Source organism: Nerophis ophidion, linkage group LG04 (genome assembly GCF_033978795.1).
Source record: "Nerophis ophidion isolate RoL-2023_Sa linkage group LG04, RoL_Noph_v1.0, whole genome shotgun sequence".
Lineage (NCBI taxonomy): Eukaryota > Metazoa > Chordata > Actinopteri > Syngnathiformes > Syngnathidae > Nerophis > Nerophis ophidion.
The window spans coordinates 69,651,895-69,678,182 of NC_084614.1; the positions used below are offsets into that span (position 1 = coordinate 69,651,895).

The 26,288-nt window shown below is 39.5% G+C and overlaps 1 protein-coding gene across 2 annotated transcripts in view; it reads right to left on the minus strand.

Annotated features, from left to right (window-relative positions):
- Positions 1-1,795: 1,795 nt before the first annotated feature.
- LOC133551807 (F-BAR and double SH3 domains protein 2-like) overlaps positions 1,796-26,288 on the minus strand; it is a 55,380-nt gene continuing 30,887 nt past the window's right edge. The window contains exons 11-20 of one of the 2 annotated variants that reach the window (XM_061898912.1): positions 14,418-14,534; positions 14,025-14,123; positions 12,787-12,939; positions 12,566-12,703; positions 7,597-7,680; positions 7,374-7,518; positions 7,046-7,269; positions 5,719-5,923; positions 5,588-5,652; positions 1,796-2,871 (exon numbers count right to left, since the gene is read on the minus strand). In XM_061898912.1, the coding sequence (XP_061754896.1) occupies positions 2,788-2,871; positions 5,588-5,652; positions 5,719-5,923; positions 7,046-7,269; positions 7,374-7,518; positions 7,597-7,680; positions 12,566-12,703; positions 12,787-12,939; positions 14,025-14,123; positions 14,418-14,534 (1,314 nt within the window). In that variant the 3' untranslated portion in view covers positions 1,796-2,787. Of the gene's footprint in view, positions 2,872-5,587; positions 5,653-5,718; positions 5,924-7,045; positions 7,270-7,334; positions 7,519-7,596; positions 7,681-12,565; positions 12,704-12,786; positions 12,940-14,024; positions 14,124-14,417; positions 14,535-26,288 lie in introns of both variants that reach the window. The other variant, XM_061898911.1, reaches the window with a different exon arrangement.

The window sequence follows — 26,288 nt, forward strand, 5'->3', positions numbered from 1 at the left end:
CATGAGCGCTCTCCAAAAACGCTAGTCAAAGTTTCTCAATATTCCTCCGTTTTTGAGGGCCGACAGCAAAAAAAATAAATTCCAAAGATTCTCTGAATACCAGGAGTGGTCTGCTGTTTTTGAGGATCTACCGGAAAAATGGAAGTCAAAGTTCTCTATATGCTAGGTACACATTTGTTGTTTTTTTGCAACCGACTACAAACATGCAAGTCAAAGATCCTCGATTCAACAGGAGGGCTCTGCCAAAACATTTTTTAAAATATATACAATATTCAGCTGTTTTTGAGGATCTGATTCAAAACAAAATACAAGTCAAAGATCTTCTATAAGACATGAGTGCTCTGCCAAAACACTAGTCAAAGTTTTCTCGATATTCCGCCGTTTTTGAGGGCCTAAAGCAAAAAAATTCCAATGATCCTCGGAATGCCAGGAGTGATCTGCTGTTTTTGAGGATCTACCGGAAAAATGGAAGTCAAAGTTCTCTATATGCTAGGTACACATTTGTTGTTTTTTTGCAACCGACTACAAACATGCAAGTCAAAGATCCTCGATACAACAGGAGGGCTCTGCCAAAACATTTTTTGAAATATATACAATATTCAGCTGTTTTTGAGGATCTGATTCAAAACAAAATACAAGTCAAAGATCTTCTATAAGACATGAGTGCTCTGCCAAAACACTAGTCAAAGTTTCTCGATTTTCCGCCGTTTTTGAGGGCCTAAAGCAAAAAAATTCCAATGATCCTCGGAATGCCAGGAGTGATCTGCTGTTTTTGAGGATCTCCTGAAAAAATGGTAGTCAAAGTTCTCCATATGCTAGGTACACATTTGTTTTTTGCGACCAACTACAAGAATGCAAGTCAAAGATCCTCAATACGACAGAGTGCTTTTCAAAAAAACTAGTAAGTGTCCACATCATTCCAGACATTGTATAGTAATTGATTGATTTTAAGAGTGCTTTATGTGCACAATATGTAATATTATCAAATCCCGTGGTTAGCAGACTTTTGCTAGTGTTTATTTACGATTTAGAATGCTCAAAAAAAATAACTTATGTGTGCTTGTCTCACATAAGGATGGGGAATGATAGCCAAAAAAAGGTGCAGTTCCACATTTGTGAACACTGCTGCCCCCTAGTGGCGAGAAGGGGAATCCAATATTTAGCATTTCTACAATAGGGGTGTCCAAACTTTTTCCACGGAAAGCCGCACACTGAAAACATCGAATCCCGCCGGGGCTATTTTGATATTTTTCCCTTTTCAAAACCTACACAATATATAGATTATTTTACTTGAAGAGTAAGGATCTCAGTAATAAAAATTATAAAAATAAGTATTTTTTTTCTTTTGAAACAAATCTCTTTATCAATCAATCAATCAAGGTTTACTTATATAGCCCTGAATTACTAATGTCTCAAAGGAAACTTCAGGTGTGTTGATATAAAGTCCCTCTAAGTATATATTTTTTTAAACGTTTTGTGCCCTTTTTTTCAAAACCCTGTTTTTATGGCAAACACAAAATACCGTATATTGTATTTTCCCTTAAAAAATATTTCAAAGTTGAATTGATGATGAGAAATAGTTGGAGCCTTGAAAAAGTCAATATTCATAACATTGACATTGATTCATTATTTTTTTTTTTGAGCAATGTCGGCTTTATTAAAGTCAACATTACAAATTTCGCTCGTTATATTTCATTTTTTTGCTCTTTTTTTTGATGGTATTTGCAGAATGTTTAGCCTTGGGCTGCCGCTTGGATATCCCTGGTCTAGAATAACAACACTCATCACGTATAGCTAGATTTATTTCACATTTATTTATACACAATAAATACTGTTAAACATAAACTTGTGTGTAAATGTGACGCTTGGCTAACTTTGTGGAACCAAACATGTAACAAAAAAAACAAAACAAAAACTAAACAAAAAAAGCCTTTTTTTTTTAACAATACAAGATGGTAAATGCAAACTTCAAAAATAAGTTTGATGTCATACAGATCTCAAGGAGATCAACAAGAAAACAGCAACATGGCTGACAGATTCTTCTGCGGATTAATGTGAACTAAAGCTTGTTTTTCCTAAAACCTAACTCTAAAGGCTAAAGTTAAAAATGCTAACGTTTGCACAGACAGCCTAATAAACTGTAAACTAAAACGTGATGTCATTACCAAGGCAACGCTATGATGGCTATTTAAGGCTAATAACACGGAAAAGTATTCATACCAATAAAGACTGGTACACAATCTCAACAAAGTAGCGTCCACAACTGATCAATACTGAGAAGGAATAAGAAGACATCGAAAAGTGCTTCATTGCGACAGTATTTAAAAATAAAAAAAAATCAAGATGGCTCCCTACTAAATGATACGTGGGAACTAACGTTAAAATGAACGTTACACTTCCCTTAAACATCCTGCAAACTAATATAGTTGATGGCGGGGGATCCATTGTTTTCACCTTCCCTGACATTGCCACTTTTCCCTTTCTTGCGTAAAACGCACGCACAAGCTACCAGTTCGGGTAAGGGGGGAAGGGGCGGAGGCCAAGTCCAGCCTTGCCCCGCCCCCAAAAACTTGATTCAAACTGGATTGGAACTAAAGAATGGAGCACTGGATATGTCATGATTTGGGTTGGACTACTAGGTTCTGGCCTGGTTCCGAGTAAGGCGGGGTTTTGTTCTTCCAGCAAGCACTGGCCCGGCGAGGAAAGAGGCCTCCTCCAAAGCTTCCTCAGAGAAGGTCGGGGGCGAGGGGGGACGGGGTCAAAAGTTACTCGGGGTTGCCGTCACTTTCACACCAGCGTGATCTCCACCTCCTCCCGCCGCTTGACCTGCCCCCGGGGGTGCTGCTTTGGGGGCGGAGGAGCCGCTCGGACCTGGACACAAACCACCCGTTAAACGCTTTAAAAAAGTATAAGTATGAAAGTACTTTATAGAATTGCAGAACATTATTACTGTGCAAGTTTATTTGGAACATGCGTACTGTTACAATATGATCACATATTTCCAGTTCCAACGTGTCTGAAAATGAGTAAGGAAAAGCAAGGTTTTTTTGATCCCACCCCTTTTCCATTTCATAGCAGTTACTAACACATCGGGATGGGACGGCATCAAAATATCACGAAACGATAAAATCACAGTACGATATTATTGTGGTATCTGTCAAAAAACATCTACTTTGACTTTCTGAGAAAAAAGTGTCAGCACCAGTTCCACTTGCCGCAAAACATACCCAGAGCATAATACTACCACCACCATGCTTGACGGTAGATATGGTGTTCCTGGGATTAAAGGCCTCACCTTTTCTCCTCCAAACATATTGCTGGGTATTGTGGCCAAACAGCTCAATTTTTGTTTCATCTGACATCACATGGACAAAGATAAGACTTTCTATAGGAAAGTTCTGTCGTAAGATGAAACAAAAATTGAGTTGTTTGGCCACAATACCCAGTAATATGTTTGGAGGAGAAAAGGTGAGGCCTTTAATCCCAGGAACACCACACCTACGGTCAAAGCATGGTGGTGGTAGTAATATGTTCCGGGCCTGTTTTACTGCAAATGAACTGGTGCTTTAGAGAGAGTAATTGGAACGATGAAAAAGGAGGATTACCTCCAAATTCTTCAGGACAACCTAAAATCATTAGGCTGGAGCTTGGGTCTTGGTCGCTGCTGGGTGTTCCAACAGGACAATGACCCCAAACACACGTCAAAAGTGATAAAGGAATGGCTAAATCAGGCTAGAATTAAGGTTTTAGAATGACCTTCCCAAAGTCCTGACTTAAACGTGTGGACAATGCTGAAGAAACAAGTCCATGTCAGAAAACCAACAAATTTAGCTGAACTGCACCAATTTTGTCAAGAAGAGTGGTCAAAAATTCCACCAGAAGCTTGTGGATGGCTACCAAAAGCGCTTTGTTGCAGTAAAACTTGCCAAGGGACTTGAAACCAAATATTATGCTGTATGTATACTTTTGACCCAGCAGATTTGGTCACATTTTCAGTAGACTCCTAATAAATTCTTAAAAGAACCAAACTTCATGAATGTTTTTTATGACCAACAAGTATGTGCTCCAATCACACAATCACAAAAAAATAAGAGTTGTAGAAATTATTGGAAACTCAAGACAGCCATGACATTATGTTCTTTAGAAGTGTATGTAAACAACTGTGTATGTACTGTATATATATATACATACACACACACACATATACATATATGTATATATATACAAACACATACATATAACATATATGCACGCACGCACACTTATTATATGTACCGTATTTTTCGGACTATAAGTCGCAGTTTTTTTCATAGTTTGGCGGGGGTGCGACTTATACTCAGGAGCGACTTATGTGTGAAATTATTAACACATTACCGTAAAATATCAAATATTTTGAGTTGTTGGAATCTAAACTGTTCCATGAACTCCACTTTATGGTTGGAATGGGGAAAAAAAAGCTTCTTTATTGTTGGCATTTTAACACAGACAGCAACAATTCAATCTATTGTTATCTGATTTTACGTTCTGATTCTCTTGTATTTGGTTTTTCCTGCCAGAATCATGATATTGTCAGATCAGGAAAAAAAAAAAACTAAAACCACATTTGTTTTTTTAGCTTTGCAAATAAATTCACATTGCACAGAAAGCAGAAATGCTCTTCATTCAATAAATTCATTACAAAGTGAAAAAAATAAATAAATATCAAATAATATTATTCAGCTCATTTACGTAAGAGACGAGATGTATAAGATTTCATGGGATTTAGCGATTAGGAGTGACAGATTGTTTGGTAAATGTATGGCATGTTCTATATGTAATAGTTATTTGAATGACTCTTACCATATGTTACGTTAACATACCAGGCACCTTCTCCGTTGGTTATTTATGCGTCATATAACATACACTTATTCAGCCTGTTGTTCACTATTTTTATTTATTTTAAATTGACTTTCTAATGTCTATTCTTGGTGTTGGGTTTTATTAAATAAATTTCCCCCAAAAATGCGACTTATACTCCAGTGCGACTTATATATGTTTTTTTTTCTTCTTTATTATGCCTTTTCGGCAGGTGCGCCTTATACTCCGGAGCGACTTGTACTCCAAAAAATACGGTATATATACACGTGTTAGTGAGCCAAAGACCATTTTCCACTTCGGTGGACTATAAAGATTTATCCTATCTTTGCTGAAAAAGTTTCCACACGACTAAAAAGTACAGCGAAAAACACATTCCTGAATTGAAGACAATGTGCAACATAAGGAGACATGTTTTATCCAGGAGGAGACTGAGGAGAAAAACACTGCTAAGCTAGCTACAGTGGGTAAGGTTGTATATTTGCCTTATTTCTGTCAGAATCCTTCGTGTGACTGAAGCATTAAGGAATGGGAGTATCCAGGACTAGCTGCAGTTAACTCAAACAACCACCAGTTAGCACTTGTGAGCAGATAATACTGTACCATCTCTTTCTCTTTTGAACGTATCAGGTCTTATTGGTCTGAAGTGCTTTCTTCACTCGAGGGATGAGGCAAAAACTAAGCCAGACCCAAAGTAGCATGTGTTTTTGTGCCTCTGAAGATTTTCACTCACAGGTCGAATGGTGCCTGAGCTGCCCTCCGGGTACTTGGGAGGCTGAGGGGAGCCTTGGGCGGGACCTGAAAGGACGCAAACATCATTTAGTTCACGTCGGCGATACAGTACGAATGATTGTTCCGACGTACTGTGAAAGGGGCTTTTGTGCGGCGCCGGCCTGTGGTGCCCGTTGTGATAGGAAGGGGGTCGGCCGATTGGCGAGGCCGAGGCGCTGCAGGGGCTGGACTGCGGGGATGACACTGTGGGCGTCTGCAGCGGGCTGCTGTGGAGCGGCCCAGAGGGGAAAGGGCTGCGGGGGGAGCGCTCGCAGTGGGCCAGCGTGCAGGGTGAAGACTTAAAAGACGGAAATGAAAGGGTTAATATCAGAAAAATGTCAATGTGGTGCTACAAGAAGAATTGGCGTCGTCAAGGTGATGTGGCTAAACTGACAAAGTTAGCATGTCTGCATCTTCTCTCTATTTTCTCATTGTATGAGTGCCAATATATGTAAAAGTATCATATTTTAATCATATATAACTTTATTTATTATTATTATTAGGGATGTCCGATAATGGCTTTTTTGCCAATATCTGATATTCCGATATTGTCCAACTCTTAATTACCGATACTGATATCAACCAATACCGATATATACAGTCGTGGAATTAACACATTATTATGCCTAATTTTGTTGTGATGCCCTGCTGGATGCATTAAACAATGTAACAAGGTTTTTTAAAATAAATTAACTCAAGTTATGGAAAAAAATGCCAACATGGCACTGCCATATTTATTATTGAAGTCACAAAGTGCATTATTTTTTCAACATGTCTCAAAAAGCAACTTGGAATTTGGGACATGCTCTCCCTGAGAGAGCATGAGGAGGGCGAGGTGGGTGAGGTTTGGGGGGGCGGAGTGGGGGTTAGCAAGGGTGTATATTGTAGCATCTCGGAAGAGTGAGTGCTGCAAGGGGTACTGGGTATTTGTTCTGTTGTGTTTATGTTGTATTATGGTGCAGATTTTCTCCCGAAATGTGTTTGTCATTCTTGTTTGGTGTGGGTTCGCAGTGGGGCGCATATTTATAACAGTGTTAAAGTTGTTTATACGGCCACCCACAGTGTGACCTGTATGGCTGTTGACCAAGTATGCCTTGCATTCAGTTGTGTGTGAAAAGACGTAAAATATTATGTGACTTGGCAGGCACGCAAAGGCAGTGCCTTTAAAGTTTATTGCCGCTCTGTACTTCACCCTACGTCCATGTACACAGCGGCGTTTTAAAAAGTCATACATTTTACTTTTTGAAACCGATGATTTTGTAACAGACACCGATAATTTCCGAAAATACATTTTAAAGCATTTATCGTCCGATAACATCGGCAGTCCGATATTACCGGACATCTCTAATTATTATTATTAAGATCAGTCAAAAATCCTTATCGTGACATGAGTGTTCTGCTGTACTCTGAATGACCACACCTGAGCGCTGTCCTCTCGCTGCCCGTCTCCATCCTCGCTGCCGCCGACCAGGTCTTCCACCAGTACGGCAGGGAAGACGCCGACGACGCCGTTGAACTCCCCCTCCCAGAACCCGTCGTCTTCGTGGGTCTCCCGGCTTAGGATGCGAATGATGGCGCCCTCGGGGAAGGAGAGCTCGTCGTCCGTCTGCCCGGCGTAGTCGTACAGAGCCTTGGCGAAGGACACTGCGACCGGAGGGAGACAGAGCTTGAGTTGAGCGCCGGGCGGGAAGTAAGAACGAAGGCCTCACCGCTGGAGTCCCCGTTGATGGAGCCGGTGGGGAGCTCACTTTCGGGTTCCGTGGAGTTGCTGGACGAGTGCGATCGGGCGTCCAGCGCGGCCAAGGACTGCAGCATGCTCAGCAGGCTGTTGGAGGACGGCAGCTGCAGGTACTTCTCCGGGACGTAGCCCACAAGTCCACTCCGGTTCCTGGCCTGCAGGGGAAAACAGGAATAATCTTCACTTGATTGAGAAAAGTCACAGAGGGGCGGAAGCGGATCAAGGGACAGCACCTTCACCCAGTCTTCCATGTCGCCGTCGTCGATCACCTCCAATATTTCCTGCTCCTCGATGGTCAGCTCATCGGGCTGAGATGCCTGAACACAAAACATCAACATAACTTTGATTTTGTTCATTGTGGAAATCAACCACCATTTACCAAAAATCTTCTTTTTGCATTTACTGTGATCCTTAATCCAGAACTGTAATTCCTCAGTTCAGTATTTTTTTTAAATTGTGTCATATAAAATCAAAATCAAAATACTATATACCAGTGTTTCTTAACCATAGTGCTGGGGCCCAAAAAATATCTGTTTATATGGACCACAGCGATACTCAGTTGTAATATAATTTTCTACCACTTGTGGCAGTAATGAAAATATCACACAGAGGAAGTCTAGAGATAAAGTCATAGAAAATATGACTAAAGTGATGAAGCTGTATTTTCATTTGCACTTTAATTATATTGACAGTTTATTTGAGAAACATTCATTTTTTATCATTAAGTCATATTTTTTCCAATTTTTAGCATTGCATAACTATGTAAATGTATTTTCATCAGTATCTATGAGTCCTTCTTTTGCAGTATATTTAATTTGTATTCATTTTGTAACCAGCCTAACCTAAGCCTTGATATTAATCTTTGTGATTAATTAACCCTAACCCTAACCCTGTTAAATTGTAAGTAAGTTTGATATAATTATTGAATAATATTAAAAATGAAGAGTAAGATTAGTAATTTTGTGTTAAAATTGGGAGTGGGCTCTGTAAAGGAAAAGTTGGACCCCAATATCAATAGGGTTAAAAACCACTGATATATATAGTGTACTTACTAGGGGTGCCCCGATGTAACTTTTTCAATTGTGATAAAGATGTTTGAATAATGGCTGATACAATATTTATCGGATACAAAATCAGCCCAAATCACGCATACTTTCATTATTTTGTACTGTGGAATGTTAGAGAATGTTTGATCAAGCAAAATTACTCAGAGACAAATGTGGGGTATGGAAAACACTAATCTTATCATAGATTTATGCTTTTGAAGTGAAGTGATAATTTGTTTTTTGTTGACACATAGTGGTCACGATAAATAATTCAAGTTAAGGTCATGACGCAGAAAGTTGAAGGATGCGGACACATTTGTTAATGGAAAATTTCTAATACACTTCTGCCTTTGTATTAGTACGTAATAGGCAACTACAATTGTTAGATCTTTGTATTTGTATTGACAAATATCATGTTCTATATGGCAATACGGTTCAGCCAAGGACACTATTAAGTATGTTTAGCTCGTGTGCTATTGTGGGCTTAACTGTTGTGTAGCCGCTAGCTCATAGTAGCGTATACTGTACCATGTTTACCTTTTGTAAATGACGTGACTAAGATACAAGGCCAAACTTGTGTTTATTGGAGAACATTTAGATGTTAATTGGCTGTCCAGCTTTGCACAAGTAAATGGCTGCCTGTATCGGAGCTTATATCAGACATTTTAGATGCAAGTCAATAACATCCGATACTTTCTTTTTTTGCTGATTTCGTTTTTTGCGGATTTTGGATTAATATAGCAATATTGTTTTGGGACACCACTAATAAATAATAAATTAATACTTATTTGTGTGTGATTTATTTCAGTCTTTGTTTCTGTGTTGGCCCTGCGATGAGGTAGCGACTTGTCCCGGATGTACGCCGCCTTCCGCCCAATTGTAGCTGAGATAGGCACCAGCGCCCCCCGCAAGCCCAAAGGGAATAAACGGTAGAAAATGGATGGATGGATAATTGTAAATGACTGGTTTCTACATTTTTTCAAGGTAATTAAACTGCAATTTTATTTAAATTATTCTTTAATCAAGGCAGAACTGCAAAAAAACCCTTTTTTTCTCACAACAATTTCATTTTAGACATGCACCTGGGGATAGGTTGATTGGCAACACTAAATTGGCCCTAGTGTGTGAATGTTGTCTATCTGTGTTGGCCCTGTGATGAGGTGGCGACTTGTCCAGGATGTAACCCACCTTCCGCCCGAATGCAGCTGAGATACGCTCAAGCAACCCCCGTCACCCCAAAAGGGACGAGCGGTAGAAAATGGATGGATGGATATAATTGCTTTCCATCCATCCATTTTCTACCGCTCGTCTCTTTTTTTGGGTCGCAGAGAGTGCTGGAGCCTATCTCAACTGCATTCGGGCGGAAGGTTGGTACACTCTGGACAAGTCGCCATCTCATCGCAGGGCCAACACAGATAGACAACATTCACACACACATTCACACACTCCCTGCTTGGCACTCCGCATCAAGGGTTGTAATTGGGGGTTAAATCACTGCTCCCCTCACATGGGTCAAATGCAGAGAATAATTTTGCCACGCCAAGTGTGTGTGTGACAATCATTGGTACTTTAACTTTAACTTAACTAGGGCCAATTTAGTGTTGCCAATCAACCTATCCCCAGGTGCATGTTTTAGTGGTGGAAGGAAGCCAGAGTATCCAGGGGGAACCAACGCATTCACGGGGAGAACATGCAAACGCCACACAGAAAGATACCGAGCCTGGGATTGAACCCAGGACAACTCATGAGGCACATGCACTAACCCCTATGCCACTGTGCTGCTATATATAATTGTTTACATTTTTTAAATTAATAAAATAATGTATATTATTTAATCTCAGTGACATTTAAAAAAAAAAATAATTCAAATTTATCTTTTTTTTTTTTTTTTAATCATACACAGCAGCAGGTGTGTCCAAACCAGGGTGACATTTGCGGCCCACAGAACAAGTTGTGTTGGCCTGCAAGCATTATGTCAACAACAGTAAAACATTAAGAATCTACCCCAGTCCCCCAAAAAAGATGTAATGTAATAAGAAAAAGCTAAAATACGCTTTTTAACCTAAAAAACAAAGTTGTGTCTTAATTATATATGTCTGTTTTCAACATTTTTTTAATAAAAAACAAACAAACAAAAAAAAACGGCCCCCTTGCTGGTAATGAAACGATTACTATTAAAATGATAAACTCTGGTAAAATCTCAAGCAGTTAGTATTATCGTTAACATTTTAATTAATGTAAAACCCTGATTGATTACCACTTTGAAAAAATGGTGAAACTGTATTACAAAAAGAAGCAGCCAGTGCGCTTATCGCTAGTTGGTTAAAATATTCCAATGTTTATAGAAGTACTTTTTGAGCACTTTCAACAATAGCTTGATAATAATTATAACTGTGATAAGAAATGTTCATATTGTCACATTCGTAGTCCCCACATGCTTTAAATTCTTAATACGCGAGTCTTGATGGAAAGGTTGGAAGATTTTCTTATTTAAAAAAACAAAAGCAAGGAAAGTTAAAATAGAATAGAATAGAAAGTACTTTATAAAATGTTGATATCAACAGTAAACTGAAGGCCTATTTTCTTTGATTTGATACTACTTGGCATATACTGTATACAGCATACTTGCCAACCTTAAGACCTCCGAATTCAGGAGATTGGGGGTGTGGAGACTAAGGGGAAGGAGTATATATTTATCGCTCTAACTCACTGAAATTCAAGTGTGTGTGTATGTATATATATATATATATATATATATATATATATATATATATATATATATAATATATATATATATATATATATAAATATATATATATATACATACATATATATACATACATATATATACATACATATTATATATACATACATATATATACAGTATATATATACACATATATATATACACACACATATATATACATATACACACATATATATACACATATATATATATATATATATGTATGTATATATATATATACATACACACATATATACATACATATATATACAGTATATATACACATATATATATACATACATATATATACATACACATATATATACAGACACATATACATATATACACACACATAAATATACACACATATATATATATATACAAACATATATATATACATAAATATATATATACACACATATATATATATATATATATATGTATTTATATATATATACATACATATTATCTATCATTTATTTAGACGTACACACACACATAACACTCTACTCATTGTTGTATTTGAAGTGCAATGCTTTGCAGCCAGTAGCACAGCCTTTAAAGGAGCATAGGTATGAGCAGCATCTGTGAAATTTAATTGGCACGAAAGGAGTGAGTCTAGGGTGGAATTGTTCATCCTCGTTCTCTCTCTGTCACTATCTTGCTAACCATGCTGAACACCCTCTCTGATGATGCATTGCTGTGTGGCACGCACAAAAGTGCCTTCATCTAATGCACCAGAGTCTGGAATCTTCCATCTCTCCCTGCAAGCGTACTTCTTTTTCTTACTCGTCGTCGCCATGACTGTCTCTTCTTCGTTCTTCAGCTTCGTCTCTGTTATGTTTTTTGGACATTACTGCTTGCCGTAGTTTTGAAGCAATGCATGATGGGAATCTGGATGTTGTGTGTCAGTGTATTAACGTGCCGGCTGGAATAAACACACGCTGAGAAATAGCTCTGTGCCTGCCTACCTTATTGGTTATAGATAAACCTATGTATAACTGAGACATATATAATAGTCTTCTTCTTGTTGTGTGTGCAGTTGCACACTGAGCTCCAAAAGCCGTAGATGTTATAACATGACTGGGCCGGCACGCTGTTTATAAGGAGGAAAAGCGGACGTGACGACAGGTTGTCCTCACTCAGGTCCGGCTGGAAATTGAGAGAAATTCGGGTGAATGGTTGTCCCGGATGATTTTCGGGAGAGGCACTGTAATTCGGGAGTCTCCCGGAAAATTTCGGGACGGTTGGCAAGTATGGTATACAGTGGATTGGCTTGACCCTTTTTCGACACAATTTAAAAAATCACAATGGCCACCCTGTGTCCTTCTGATTTTTCAATATGTGGCGTTTGGTAAAGAAAAGGTTTGGTCACTTGTTCTACAGACACAAATAAGAAGGGCAGCTTACCTTGTAGGAGTAGAGCACTTTGCACGTGAGAGGGTAGTTTTTCAATGTGCTGGAGGGGCTGGAGCTGCTGTCGTCCAAAACCTCGCCGCTGTCCTCCGTCTCCTCTTCGTCCTCCTCGCGCTCCAGGTCGGCGGTTCCCTTACGAAACGAGACCAGGAACATAAAGCATCATATCGGAGTATTAAACGCAGGGCGCTAAGCGAGTGGGGGGCCTATCTTACGGAGAGCGAAGGGTCGTGGCTGCCAAAGTTGTTCCAGCGCTCGTTTTCCAGCTCCTCCATCACCTGGTTCATGGCACTTTTAAGCCATGTTTCCACGGCAACACCCGCCTCCCTCAGCAAGGCCAAACGGGCTTCCGCCTTCGCTTTTACCGTCTGACAAAAGTACCAGCGATAAAAACAAACATTAGTCCTATATCTTGGTATATAGTATTTTTAAATAGCTTATAGTAGTTATAATAATAATCAATTTTTACTAATCTTTTTTTTTTTTTTTTTTTTTTTTAAAAACATCTTTAAAACTGTATCAACACCATATGAAATATCCATCCATTCATCCATCTTCTTCCGCTTAGCCGAAGTCGGGTCGCGGGGGCAGCAGCCATATGAAGTAATTATATAATAAATTGCATTTTACAAAATAATTTGAATACCTATTTTGTATTTGTTCAATTAATAAAAAGAAATAACAACCATATTTTAATCATCAATCACTAACAGCAATATTATGATTGACAATACTTAACAAATATATAATTATTTTAAAGTTTTATACAATTTCTGTATTTTATTCTAAAGTCACTTACAATTATGATTTAAACAGTACACATTTTTAAATGTATCGTATTTTCAAATCACATAAATGCGTCACACTTTAAATTATTACAATTATTATTTTAAATGATGAAATATCGTAAATTATTCCTACATATTGTAAAATGATTTAATACCTATTTTTGATGGAATATTATTTAATAGCGACATTAAAAAAAATAAGATTAAAAAAAATAAATAAAATACATAAGATAACCATATTATTTCAAATTAACTATTATAATTATAAATGTCTTCTTTTTTATGTTACATACATACATTTTTCTAATCACATTTTAAAGTATCGATTTATCCAACTCACAATTTTTTTTTTCTTTCAAGAAAAATGAATTTTGAAATCATAAATCTAGTTATTTTTAATAAAAAGATACAAAATAATTATAAATTATTTAAATATGAATATTGAAGTACTATATTTCGAATAAACTTTTATATAATCATTTTAAATGTCTTCTTATTTGTTGAGTACATTTTACTATCATTTTTTTAAGTATTACTTGACCCATAACTCAACATTTTGTTTTCCTTTTTTAGAAAAGTGTGATTCCACTTTTCAACCAGGAGGTGGGGTGCCGAGGCCAGGTTAATTAACAAGGCCTGCTGATCCTAAATCCAACAGGTGTTACCTCTGCCCTCCGTAGACTCTGCCGAGCCACCTCCATCTTGGTGTCGAGCTCTGCCGCGTTGTGCTCCGAGTTCTCCTGAGCGCCGAATTCCTCCAGAACCTGCAAACATACCACGCATGACAAAAACGACCCACTACTTTTTGTTAAGTGTGAGTCATTTCCTGGTTACTGGAATCACATGGTTTCTGGTGTTGTGGGTGGGGAAAAATTCCCAGATGAGGTCAGGAGCAATTTGATGGGGATGATAAACTGCCATCATGTTCCTCCCAAGTAAATATTATGGGATGCAGGTTACCAATTGGCCTTTGGCGTTATCAGTCTGACCTAAATTGTTTGTCCTATTTTAGCCCTCACCTCGTTGACGTCAATATTAAACATGGCGTAACGCCTCACCCTCTGCGTGTGGATGATGCTCTTGTACTCTCGGGCCACGCGACTGGCCCACTTCCTGGCCTCCTTGTCCAGGCTGTGCTCTTCCGCAGTGCCGCTCTCTCTCAGCAAATGTGTCACCTGCACAATGAATGACAATACATGCCAAAATGAAGACAAGGAATACAACAATATTTTAAAGTAAAAAGTCTCCAACAGAACAAGAGTACTTTTGCTGTAGGACCTAGTGCAAAGATCCTCTTAATCCGGTGTTACCAAACTATATTATATATATATATATATATATATATATATATTTTTTTTTTTAAACTTTAGATCCATACAATAACATAAAGTTTAACGTTTTTGTTTTATTCATTTTTTGTTAAAGAAAACACATTTTTAATGGCAAAAACACTAAATATGCAATATTTTCTCCTACAATGTTCAAAGTTAAATATTTGATGTGAAGTAATTAGAGCCTTAAATGGGTCAATAATTCGTAACATTGATTTGGATTTGTTATTTTTCGAGCAATGACAGATGAAAATAAAATCCCACTAAAATTTTAAGGGAACCAAAAGGTCCCCACTCATAAAAGTGTTAAAAATAAGTCATACATTATTTTTTAATTGATTTACTTTCAACGCGGAATTCTGTAGATCAACTTAAGATCTATCCATCAATTAGACATTTTTATTGAAAAAAAAAAAAAAGTTTTTTATTTGTTTATTTTATGGTGTACTTGTTATAAAAATATTTTTCAACCCAAAAAATGTAACATTTTCCCCCAAAAATATGTTAAAGGGCAATATTTGATGTGCAGTAGTTAGAGTCTTCAATAGGTCAAATATTCACATTTATTTGATTCATTATTATTTTTTGAGCAATGTTATTTGGGTCAACATTACAACTTGTTCACATTACATTTTACTTGTATGCCATTTTATTCAATTTTTAAAAAAATGTTTTTTGTAGTGGTATTTTTAGAATGCGCTACTCTCTATATGATTGGAATTATCTGCTGTTTTTTAGTAATCCACTGAAAAATAATCAATCAATCAATCAATCAATGTTTACTTATATAGCCCTAAATCACTAGTGTCTCAAAGGGCTGCACAAACCACCACGACATCCTCGGTAGGCCCACATAAGGGCAAGGAAAACTCACACCCAGTGGGACATCGGTGACAATAATGATTATGAGAACCTTAGAGAGGAGGAAAGCAATGGATGTCGAGCGGGTCTAACATGATACTGTGAAAGTTCAATCCACAATGGATCCAACACAGTCGCGAGAGTCCAGTCCAAAGCGGGTCCAACTCAGCAGCGAGAGTCCCGTTCACAGCGGAGCCAGCAGGAAACCATCCCAAGCGGAGGCGGATCAGCAGCGCAGAGATGTCGAGGCGGATCAGCAGCGCAGAGATGTCCCCAGCCGATACACAGGCAAGCAGTACATGGCCACCGGATCGGACCGGACCCCCTCCACAGGGGAGAGTGGGACATAGAAGAAAAAGAAAAGAAACAGCAGATCAACTGGTCTAAAAAGGGAGTCTATTTAAAGGCTACAGTATACAAATGAGTTTTAAGGTGAGACTTAAATGCTTCTACTGAGGTGGCATCTCGAACTGTTACCGGGAGGGCATTCCAGAGTACTGGAGCCCGAACGGAAAACGCTCTATAGCCCGCAGACTTTTTTTGGGCTTTGGGAATCACTAACAAGCCGGAATCCTTTGAACGCAGATTTCTTGCCGGGACATATGGTACAATACAATCGGCAATATAGGATGGAGCTAGACCGTGTAGTATTTTATACGTAAGTAGTAAAACCTTAAAGTCACATCTTAAGTGCACAGGAAGCCAGTGCAGGTGAGCCAGTACAGGCGTAATGTGATCAAACTTTCTTGTTCTTGTCAAAAGTCTAGCAGCCGCATTTTGTACCAACTGTAATCTTTTAATGCTAGACATGGGGAGACCCGAAAATAATACGTTACAGTAGTCGAGGCGAGACGTAACAAACGCATGGATAATGATCTCAGCGTCCTTAGTGGACAGAATGGAGCGAATTTTAGCGATATTACGGAGATGAAAGAAGGCCGTTTTAGTAACGCTTTTAATGTGTGCCTCAAAGGAGAGAGTTGGGTCGAAGATAATACCCAGATTCTTTACCGTGTCGCCTTGTTTAATTGTTTGGTTGTCAAATGTTAGAGTTGTATTATTAAATAGAGTTCGGTGTCTAGCAGGACCGATAATCAGCATTTCCGTTTTTTTGGCATTGAGTTGCAAAAAGTTAGCGGACATCCATTGTTTAATTTCATTAAGACACGCCTCCAGCTGACTACAATCCGGCGTGTTGGTCAGCTTTAGGGGCATGTAGAGTTGGGTGTCATCAGCATAACAGTGAAAGCTAACACCGTATTTGCGTATGATGTCACCTAGCGGCAGCATGTAGATGCTGAAGAGTGCAGGGCCAAGGACCGAACCCTGGGGAACTCCACACGTTACCTTAACGTAGTCCGAGGTCACATTGTTATGGGAGACACACTGCATCCTATCAGTAAGATAAGAGTTAAACCAAGACAGGGCTAAGTCTGACATACCAATTCGTGTTTTGATACGTTCTAATAAAATATTATGATCGACGGTATCGAAAGCAGCGCTAAGATCGAGGAGCAGCAACATAGATGACGCATCAGAATCCATCGTTAGCAATAGATCATTAGTCATTTTTGCGAGGGCTGTCTCCGTCGAGTGATTTGCCCTGAAACCGGATTGAAAGGTTTCACATAGATTGTTAGACGCTAAGTGTTCATTTAACTGCTCCGCAACAATTTTTTCGAGGATTTTTGAAATAAAGGGAAGGTGAGACACCGGTCGGTAGTTTACCATGAGGTCAGGATCGAGGTTAGGTCTTTTAAGAAGAGGATGAATAACCGCTTTTTTGAATGCTAGGGGAACAGTGCCCGAGGAAAGTGATAAGTTTATAATATTTAGCACTGATGGACCTAATAATACAAAGAGCTCATTGATCAGTTTCCCAGGAAGAGGGTCAAGTAAACATGTTGTTTGTTTTATTCCATTTACACGTTGTAACAATTCCTCTAATGTTATTTCCTCAAAAATAAGTGTGTTTCCTTTTTTAAGGAGCTAATAAAACATGACGCAAGTCACTGAATACTCTGCTGTTTTTAGGGGCCTTATGCAAAAAATAATGTTAAAAGATTTCCTTTGAAATAGGAGAGGTCTGCTTTTGTTAGGAATCTACTTCCACAAATGCTAGAACAGGAGCACTCAGCTTTTTAAGGACCGACTGCAACAACATTTCTCAAAGGTGTGCTACATAAAAAATAACACATCTGCAATTTTACAGAAAGCTATTTCCAAAAACACAAGGCAAATATATTGTACAGGTATATGACTGGAATGCTCTGTTGTTAAAGAACCTGAAGCAAAAACGCAACTTTCCTTTGTATTAGAAACATCCTGCTGGTTTTAGGAATGTACTGACAGAAAGGATGCCAAAGATCCTCTACTACAAGAGCGTCTTGCTGTTTTCAAATATGTGCTGCAAAAACCCTAAATAAAATAATTCCATGTTTTGGAACACTCTGTTTTTTTTAGGAATGTACAACCACGTAGATCCTCTATATAGGATTGGAACAACCTGCAGTAAAAAGTCAAAGTCAAAATATCTCCTTTGTAATAGGATCAATCTGCTGTTTTTTAGGAATATACCATCAAAATGCTAGCCAAAAATCCTTTACTATAGGGTCTATAGAATTTAAAGGCCTCACTTCAAAAAAGCTGACCAGAGATCATTAATAGATGACTCTGCTGTTTTGAACAACCTGCTGCAATTTCTATAATCAAAGATCCACTGTACGACAGGAGCACACTGCTGTTTTTAGGAATGTACTGCCAAAAAAGCTAGCCAAAGAACCTTTGCAGGACTGTCTTAAAGAACTACTTCAAAAACATGAGTCAAATATCAACTATATACAAAATTAAAATGCTCGTAAAAGATCTCCTATACTATCCTGTATACTAAAAACGCAAATGAAAGATTTCCCTCGTTTTCTAACAGTCTGCTGTTTTAGGAATGTACTACCAAAACACGAGCCAAAGATCCTTCACACAGGAGCGTTCTGCTGTTTTTAAAGACCTACTTAAAAATGTTTGTGAAAGATATACAACAGGAGCACTCGGCTAATTTTAAGGAACTGCTGCAAAAACTCCCCACACAAAAAAATCTCTCATTATTTGTAACGATCTGTTGTTTTTAGGAATATACTGCCAAAACCGCTAGCCAAAAGGTCCTCAACTATAGAAGCACTATGCTGTTTTTCAAGACCAACTTCAAAAACGTTGGTTAAAGATGATTGATAGAACAGGAATGCTCTGCTGTTTTTAAGGATGGAAATAATTTACTGCCAAAATATAGTATGAATGGGATGCTTTGCTGTGTTCAAGGACCTGCTGCAAAAACTTGAATGAAAGACATCCCATGTTTAGTAACAGTTTGCTGTTTTTGGGAATATACTGCAAAAAACGCCAGCCAAAAAACATCTACACAGGAGCATTCGGCTGTTGTTAAAGACCTATTTCAACAATGGAAGTAAAACGTCTTGTATGTGACGGGAGCACTCTGCTGTTTTTAAAGACCTCTCATGATTTGTAACAGTCTGCGGTCTTTAGGAATTTACTGCCAAAACTGATGGCCAAAAGTCCTCTAATATAGAAGCGCTATGCTATTTTTAAAGACCAACTTCAAAAACACTGGTTAAAGATCATTAACAGAACAACAATGTTCTGCTGTTTTTAAGGGTGGAAGGAATCGACTGCCAAAACTGCGATATGATTGGAATGCTATGCTGTTTTCAAGGACCTGCTGCAAAATCGCAAATGAAAGATCTCCCATGTTTTGTAACGGTCTACTAATTTTAGGAATGTACTACCAAAACCGCTAGCCAAAGATCCTCTACACAAGAGCGTTTTGCTGTTGTTAAAGACCTACTTCAAAAATGTAATTAAAAAGTATTATATGCGACAGGAGGACCCTGCTGTTTTTAAAGACCTGCTGCAAAAACTCTAAATAAAAGATCACTCATGATTTGTGAAAAAATGTGACAGTCTGCTGTTTTTAGGAATGTACAGCCAAAAACGCTAGCCAAATGTCCTCAACTATAGGAGCACTCTGCTGTTTTTAAAAAGCTACTTCAAATATACAAGTGAAATATCCTGTTTAAAGACTTAAATTATAAACATTAGTCAAAGATCATCTATAAGTGCACTGTTGCTTTTTTTATACAATCTACTGCAAATCACTAGTCAAAAGTCCTCTATCTGACATTGCAGTTATTTGTAAGGCCTGACTGCAGAAAAGATGCTAGTCGCTAACAAGTTCCAAATTGGAGTCGTATTTTTGGGCCGGACAGGGGATCAAGTCTTTGACTGGCTGCCTGCATCTCTATTTGACTTCCTGACATTCTTTGTGGCCCACAAAGGTCTTGTGCCAGGACAGACGAGAGACGAGAAGAAGAGCACGTTAGCTGTGCAGGAACACATTCCTTCCAGAAAGATGATGTCAGTGTGATGGAAACAGCGGCTCTTAATTGCCCAACGAAGGCATGCGAAGCAGCTGTCTTTGCAGTGATTGAGCAAATTTTTTTAAAGAGCAACAAGTTCTTGTAGGGTTTGGGGGGGCACAAAACCTGCATTAAGATGTTTCCACATGACAGCATCAGTGTGTGTCGAGAGGGGCGGGGAAGGTCAGTGCACTGCGATGAGGCCCACTCACAATGGCTCCTTTTCACACATGGCCTGTTCACAGGGGCCGGCCTACGTCCTGCCCCTCCCTCACGCTTTGCTTTTTGGGCTCCGTCCCCTTTACCGGATCACTCCGTCTGGCCAAAGCGGCGCGAGGGGAGGGGATGCGAGGGCGGGGTTTTTGTGTGCCCGCCGTTAATGTTTTCTTTAGGAACAGGCTGCCGCTTGTTTGACGTCCAATGAAAACAACGCCACCGTTTGCAGTTTAAACAAATTGTCCAGTGTGGACGAGCGCCGCGGAGAGCTGGTGAAGACACGCGCGCGCATGCGTGCATGTATATGAAATATAAATACAGGGAGGGGGAATAAAAAAAAAAGAAAAAAAAAGTAATCAGTGGTTGTGTAAGAGGACAGCTCTATGAGACCTACTTAATATAGTGACAGCACGACGTGCGATGCAAAGGTCATTCAGCTTTTTATAACTACAGTATTGTTGGCCCTGGGACAGACTTTGATAAAGACCACACGTGGGACTAAGTGATGTAATGTAGTCATGCTGCAACACAACACACACGTCACATTTAAAGGAAGGCCCGTTAAAAGAAATACACCTGAGCACTTGAAATAAATATATCTTTTTGCACTTGAGTGATCGTAAAAGGTGCGATATTCACCTTTTTTCTGGTCTCAGAGGTCCCATAATGGTGTATTAGAAGTGTGTGATCTAAAATCCAACCCCAATACTGAAATTTAGACCTTTTAAAAGTGCTCTTGCCCTATTGTGGGATCTGAGCCGAGGATGTCGTTGTGGCTTGTGCAGCCCTTTGAGACACTTGTGATTGAGGGCTGTATAAATAAACTTTGATTGATTGATTTTAGTAAGCCTTACTGTGAACACATTGATTTGTGTTTGTAGCTTTAAAGGGGAACTGCACTTTTTTGGACATGATGACGGATGTATTTTTTTTTTTAATGCATTCCGACTCCTAAATAAACGTACAGTGTATATAAACGTCTGCTTACAACAGAGCCAATAGGAAGTCCTATATACAGCACATACAACCCAATGAATAACATCCAAAAAACGCCAACAATATTTAATTTACATTTCGTGACTTGAATATTAACAAAGTATAAGTTATATTCTTATTATAAGCGCTAACGCAGACACAGGCTTGTGTGCCAATTATGACACAATCGAGCGGTAAGCTGCTGCCTAGCTTCCTTGAGTGTGGTATTTACTGTAGATCATAAATAATGACTCTCTTCCAGATAGAAGAAGGATGAGGAGGTATTTCGACAAGTTGGGACACTTCAAGAGGCGAGAATGACACAAAAAGATGAGTTATTCTTCATCCAAATGAGACTATGACAAGATTATAACAAGACCATAACAGTCGGCATATTTATGACATTGTACAGTAAGTAATGTTGTATTATGTTTGTTGGCTCTCATTAAGTCTGCAGTGAGTTTTAACCATAATGTAGTGGAAAAAAAGCAAACGTCTTGTAGCGTTTTTGAAATTACCGCGCCGCATATGCTTAAAATTAGCAAAATTTGTCAATTTTAAATGTTATCAATCAATCAATCAATCAATCAATGTTTATTTATATAGCCCCAAATCACAAATGTCTCAAAGGACTGCACAAATCATTACGACTACAACATCCTCGGAAGAACCCACAAAAGGGCAAGGAAAACTCACACCAAGTGGGCAGGGAGAATTCACATTCAGTGGGACGCCAGTGACAATGCTGACTATGAGAAACCTTGGAGAGGACCTCAGATGTGGGCAACCCCCCCCCTCTAGGGGACCGAAAGCAATGGATGTCGAGCGGGTCTAACATGATACTGTGAAAGTTCAATCCATAGTGGCTCCAAGACAGCAGTGAGAGTCCCGTCCACAGGAGACCATCTCAAGCGGATCAGCAGCGTAGAGATGTCCCCAACCGATACAGGCGAGCGGTCCATCCTGGGTCCCGACGAGCGGTCCATCCTGGGTCTCGACTCTGGACAGTCAGTACTTCATCCATGGTCATCGGACCGGACCCCCTCCACAAGGGAGGGGGGGACATAGGAGAAAGAAAAGAAGCGGCAGATCAACTGGTCTAAAAAGGAGGTCTATTTAAAGGCTAGAGTATACAGATGAGTTTTAAGATGAGACTTAAATGCTTCTACTGTGGTGGCATCTCGAACTGTTACCGGGAGGGCATTCCAGAGTACTGGAGCCCGAACGGAAAACGCTCTATAGCCCGCAGACTTTTTTTGAGCTCTAGGAATCACTAATAAGCCGGAGTCTTTTGAACGCAGATTTCTTGCCGGGACATACGGTACAATACAATCGGCAAGATAGGCTGGAGCTAGACCGTGTAGTATTTTATACGTAAGTAGTAAAACCTTAAAGTCACATCTTAAGTGCACAGGAAGCCAGTGCAGGTGAGCCAGTACAGGCGTAATATGATCAAACTTTCTTGTTCTTGTCAAAAGTTTAGCAGCCGCATTTTGTACCAACTGTAATCTTTTAATGCTAGACATGGGGAGACCCGAAAATAATACGTTACAGTAATCGAGACGAGACGTAACAAACGCATGGATAATGATCTCAGCGTCTTTAGTGGACAAAATGGAGCGAATTTTAGCGATATTACGGAGATGAAAGAAGGCCGTTTTAGTAACGCTTTTAATGTGTGACTCTAAGGAGAGAGTTGGGTCGAAGATAATACCCAGATTTTTTACAGAGTCACCTTGTTTTATTATTTGGTTGTCAAATGTTAAAGTTGTATTATTAAATAGAGGTCGGTGTCTAGCAGGACCGATAATCAGCATTTCCGTTTTTTTGGCATTAAGTTGCAAAAAGTTAGCGGACATCCATTGTTTAATTTCATTAAGACACGCTTCCAACTGACTACAGTCCGGCGTGTTGGTCAGCTTTAGGGGCATGTAAAGTTGGGTGTCATCAGCATAACAGTGAAAGCTAATACCGTATTTGCGTATGACGTCACCTAGCGGCAGCATGTAGATGCTGAAGAGTACAGGGCCAAGGACCGAACCCTGGGGAACTCCACACGTTACCTTAACATAGTCCGAGGTCACACTGTTATAGGAGACGCACTGCATCCTATCAGTAAGATAAGAGTTAAACCATGACAGGGCTGAGTCTGACATACCAATTCGTATTTTGATACGCTCTAATAAAATATTATGATCGACGGTATCGAAAGCAGCGCTAAGATCGAGGAGCAGCAACATAGATGACGCATCAGAGTCCATCGTTAGCAATAGATCATTAGTCAATTTTGCGAGGGCTGTCTCAGTGGACTGATTTGCCCTGAAACCGGATTGAAAGGTTTCACATAGATTGTTAAACGCTAAGTGCTCATTTAGCTGCTCTGCAACCATTTTTTCGAGGATTTTCGAAATAAAGGGAAGGTGAGACACCGGTCGGTAGTTTACCATGAGGTCAGGATCGAGGTTAGGTCTTTTAAGGAGAGGATATTATTTAAATGTGCCTTTTACTACATTACATACACTATACTGCCAAAAGTATTTAGGCATCCAAATGATCAAAATCATGTGTCATAATGACTTGGCCCCGCCACAGGTGGATAAAATCAAGCACTTAGGAATGGAGACTGTTTCTACAAACATTTGTGAAAGAATGGGCCGTTCTCAGGAGCTCAGTGATTTCCAGCGTAGAACTGTCTTAGGATGCCAACTGTGCAACAAATCCAGTCGTGACATTTCCTCGGACCTAAATGTTCCAAAGTCAACTGTCGGCTTTATTATAAGAAAAAAGAAGAGTTTAGGAACCACAGCAACTCAGCCACGAAGTTTTAGGCCACGTAAATTGACAGAGAGGGGTCAGCGGATGTTAAAGCGCACAGTGCAAAGTGGTCGCCGACTTTCTGCACAGTCAGTTGCTATAGAGCTCCAAACTTCATGTGACCTTCCAATTAGCCCACGTACAGTACGCAGAGAGTTTTATGGAATGGGTATCCATTGCCGAGTAGCTGCATCTAAGCCATACATCACAAATTCCAATGCAAAGCGTCGGATGCAGTGGTGTAAAGCACGTCGTCTCTGGACTCTAGAGCAGTGAAGACATGTTCTCTAGAGTGATGAATCATGCTTTTTCATCTGGCAATCTGATGGACGAGTCTGGGTTTGGAGGTTGCCAGGAGAACGGTACATTTCGGACTGTCTTGTGCCGATTAGAAATGTTGTGGAAGAGTATTATGGTGTGGTGTTGTTTTTCAGGAGTTGGGCTTGGCCCCTTAGTTCCAGTGAATGGAACTTTGAATGATCCAGGATACTACAACATTTTGGACAATTCCATGCTTCCAACCTTGTGGGAAGAGTTTGGAGCGGGCCCCTTCCTCCTCCAACATGACTGTGCAACAGTCCACAAAGCAAGGTCCATAAAAGACATGGATGACAGAGTTTGATGTGGATGAACTTGACTGGCCTGCACACAGTACTGACTTGAACCCGATAGAACACCTTTGGGATGAATTATAAAGGAGACTTAGAGCCAGGCCTTCTCGACCAACATCAGTGTGTCACCTCACCAATGCGCTTTTGGAAGAATGATTGAAAACTACTATAAACACACTCCACAATCTTGTGGACAGCCTTACCAGAAGAGTGGAAGCTGTAATAGCTGCAAAAAGGTCGACCGACATCATATTGAACCCTAAGGGTTAGAAATGGGGTGGCACTTCAAGTTCATGTGAGTCAAGGCAGGTGACCAAATACTTTTGGCAATATAATGTATATACTTACAGTGTGTTTATAAAACCTTAGTGGAGGTGTTTGGATGTTTTTAAGGGCTTTTATAGGCAGAATAGGCAACTCTAAAAGGCTTAATAGTAAGCTGACTTTTGATCGAATTTTCTTACTATTTGGAATACATAAAAAAAGAAAAACATATGTGTCTTACATCCATCCATCCATTTTGTACCGCTTATTCTCTTCGGGGTCGCGGGGGGCGCTGAAGCCTATCTCAGCTACAATCGGGCGGAAGGCGGGGTACACCCTGGACAAGTCCCCACCTCATCGCAGGGCTGTGTCTTACCTGATTGTAAATAATAGGCAAAATTCCCACAAAGTGTAATCCCTCTTTAATGCTCATGAGCTGTGTGTTTAGTGTGTGTTTTTAAGAAGCGCCATTGTGTACATTATCTACTTTTACTCATATACAGTGCAACCTCAATTACGCACCCATCTAATGGCTAACTTCTTGATTTAAACCCTTTAGATCCAGCCAAATGTGCATCTGTGTGCAAAACAGGTCACATTCATTCATTTTGTGTCCCAAAAATTTTGTGATGCGGAGGCCTCCACATCTGTTGCTGCGCAGTACACTACTGGTCACTTCTGAGCACTACAGGGCACGTGCCTTTTTCTGTTTTGTTTTGTTTTCCGCTTTTTGACAAGTTTTGTCCATTTTGATAAATCCATATGGGTCTTAAAAAGACAACAGCTACAGTCAACAGTCTGTAGACTTTGTCGCGGGCCCCCCAAAAAAACATGTTCGGTTGCAAATGGCCCTGGGGCCGCAGTTTGGAGACCACTGCATCATTGCCTAATAAGCCTCTGAAGTTGCACAAAATGTCCGAGGTCCATGGTCACAAAAAATATCAAGTCTTCAGTTACACTGGAAGCTTCAAAAATGCAAAGTTGAATCAGATGGAACCTCTAACACCAAACACCTGTGGTAAAATTTTAATTCTACCAATATATATATTTTTTTTTAAATACCCCTTTAAAGTCTATCATAATCACAATCCCGATCACGAATGATGTTAAGCGTTAACAAAACTAGCATGGCTACTCGAGCCATAATGCTAACACAACACCCAGCAACATCAAGCTAGGTCAGCCTATTTGCTGAAGAAAAACAAAATAAACTCACAGCCCCCACGTCTGATGGGCAATTGAACAGAGTTCTAGAATGTATATTAAGAAGTGTAGCGAAGCCTGCTCAAAGTGGTGGGCAAATACAACAGGGGGGCTTATCTAGCTAGTGGCAGGTGGTATCATGTCGACAAGGAAGGTAGGTTTTTTCGTTCATGAAAAATTGCAAGAATATCATCTGTCACCGCAATGGCAAACAAGCCTAAAATATT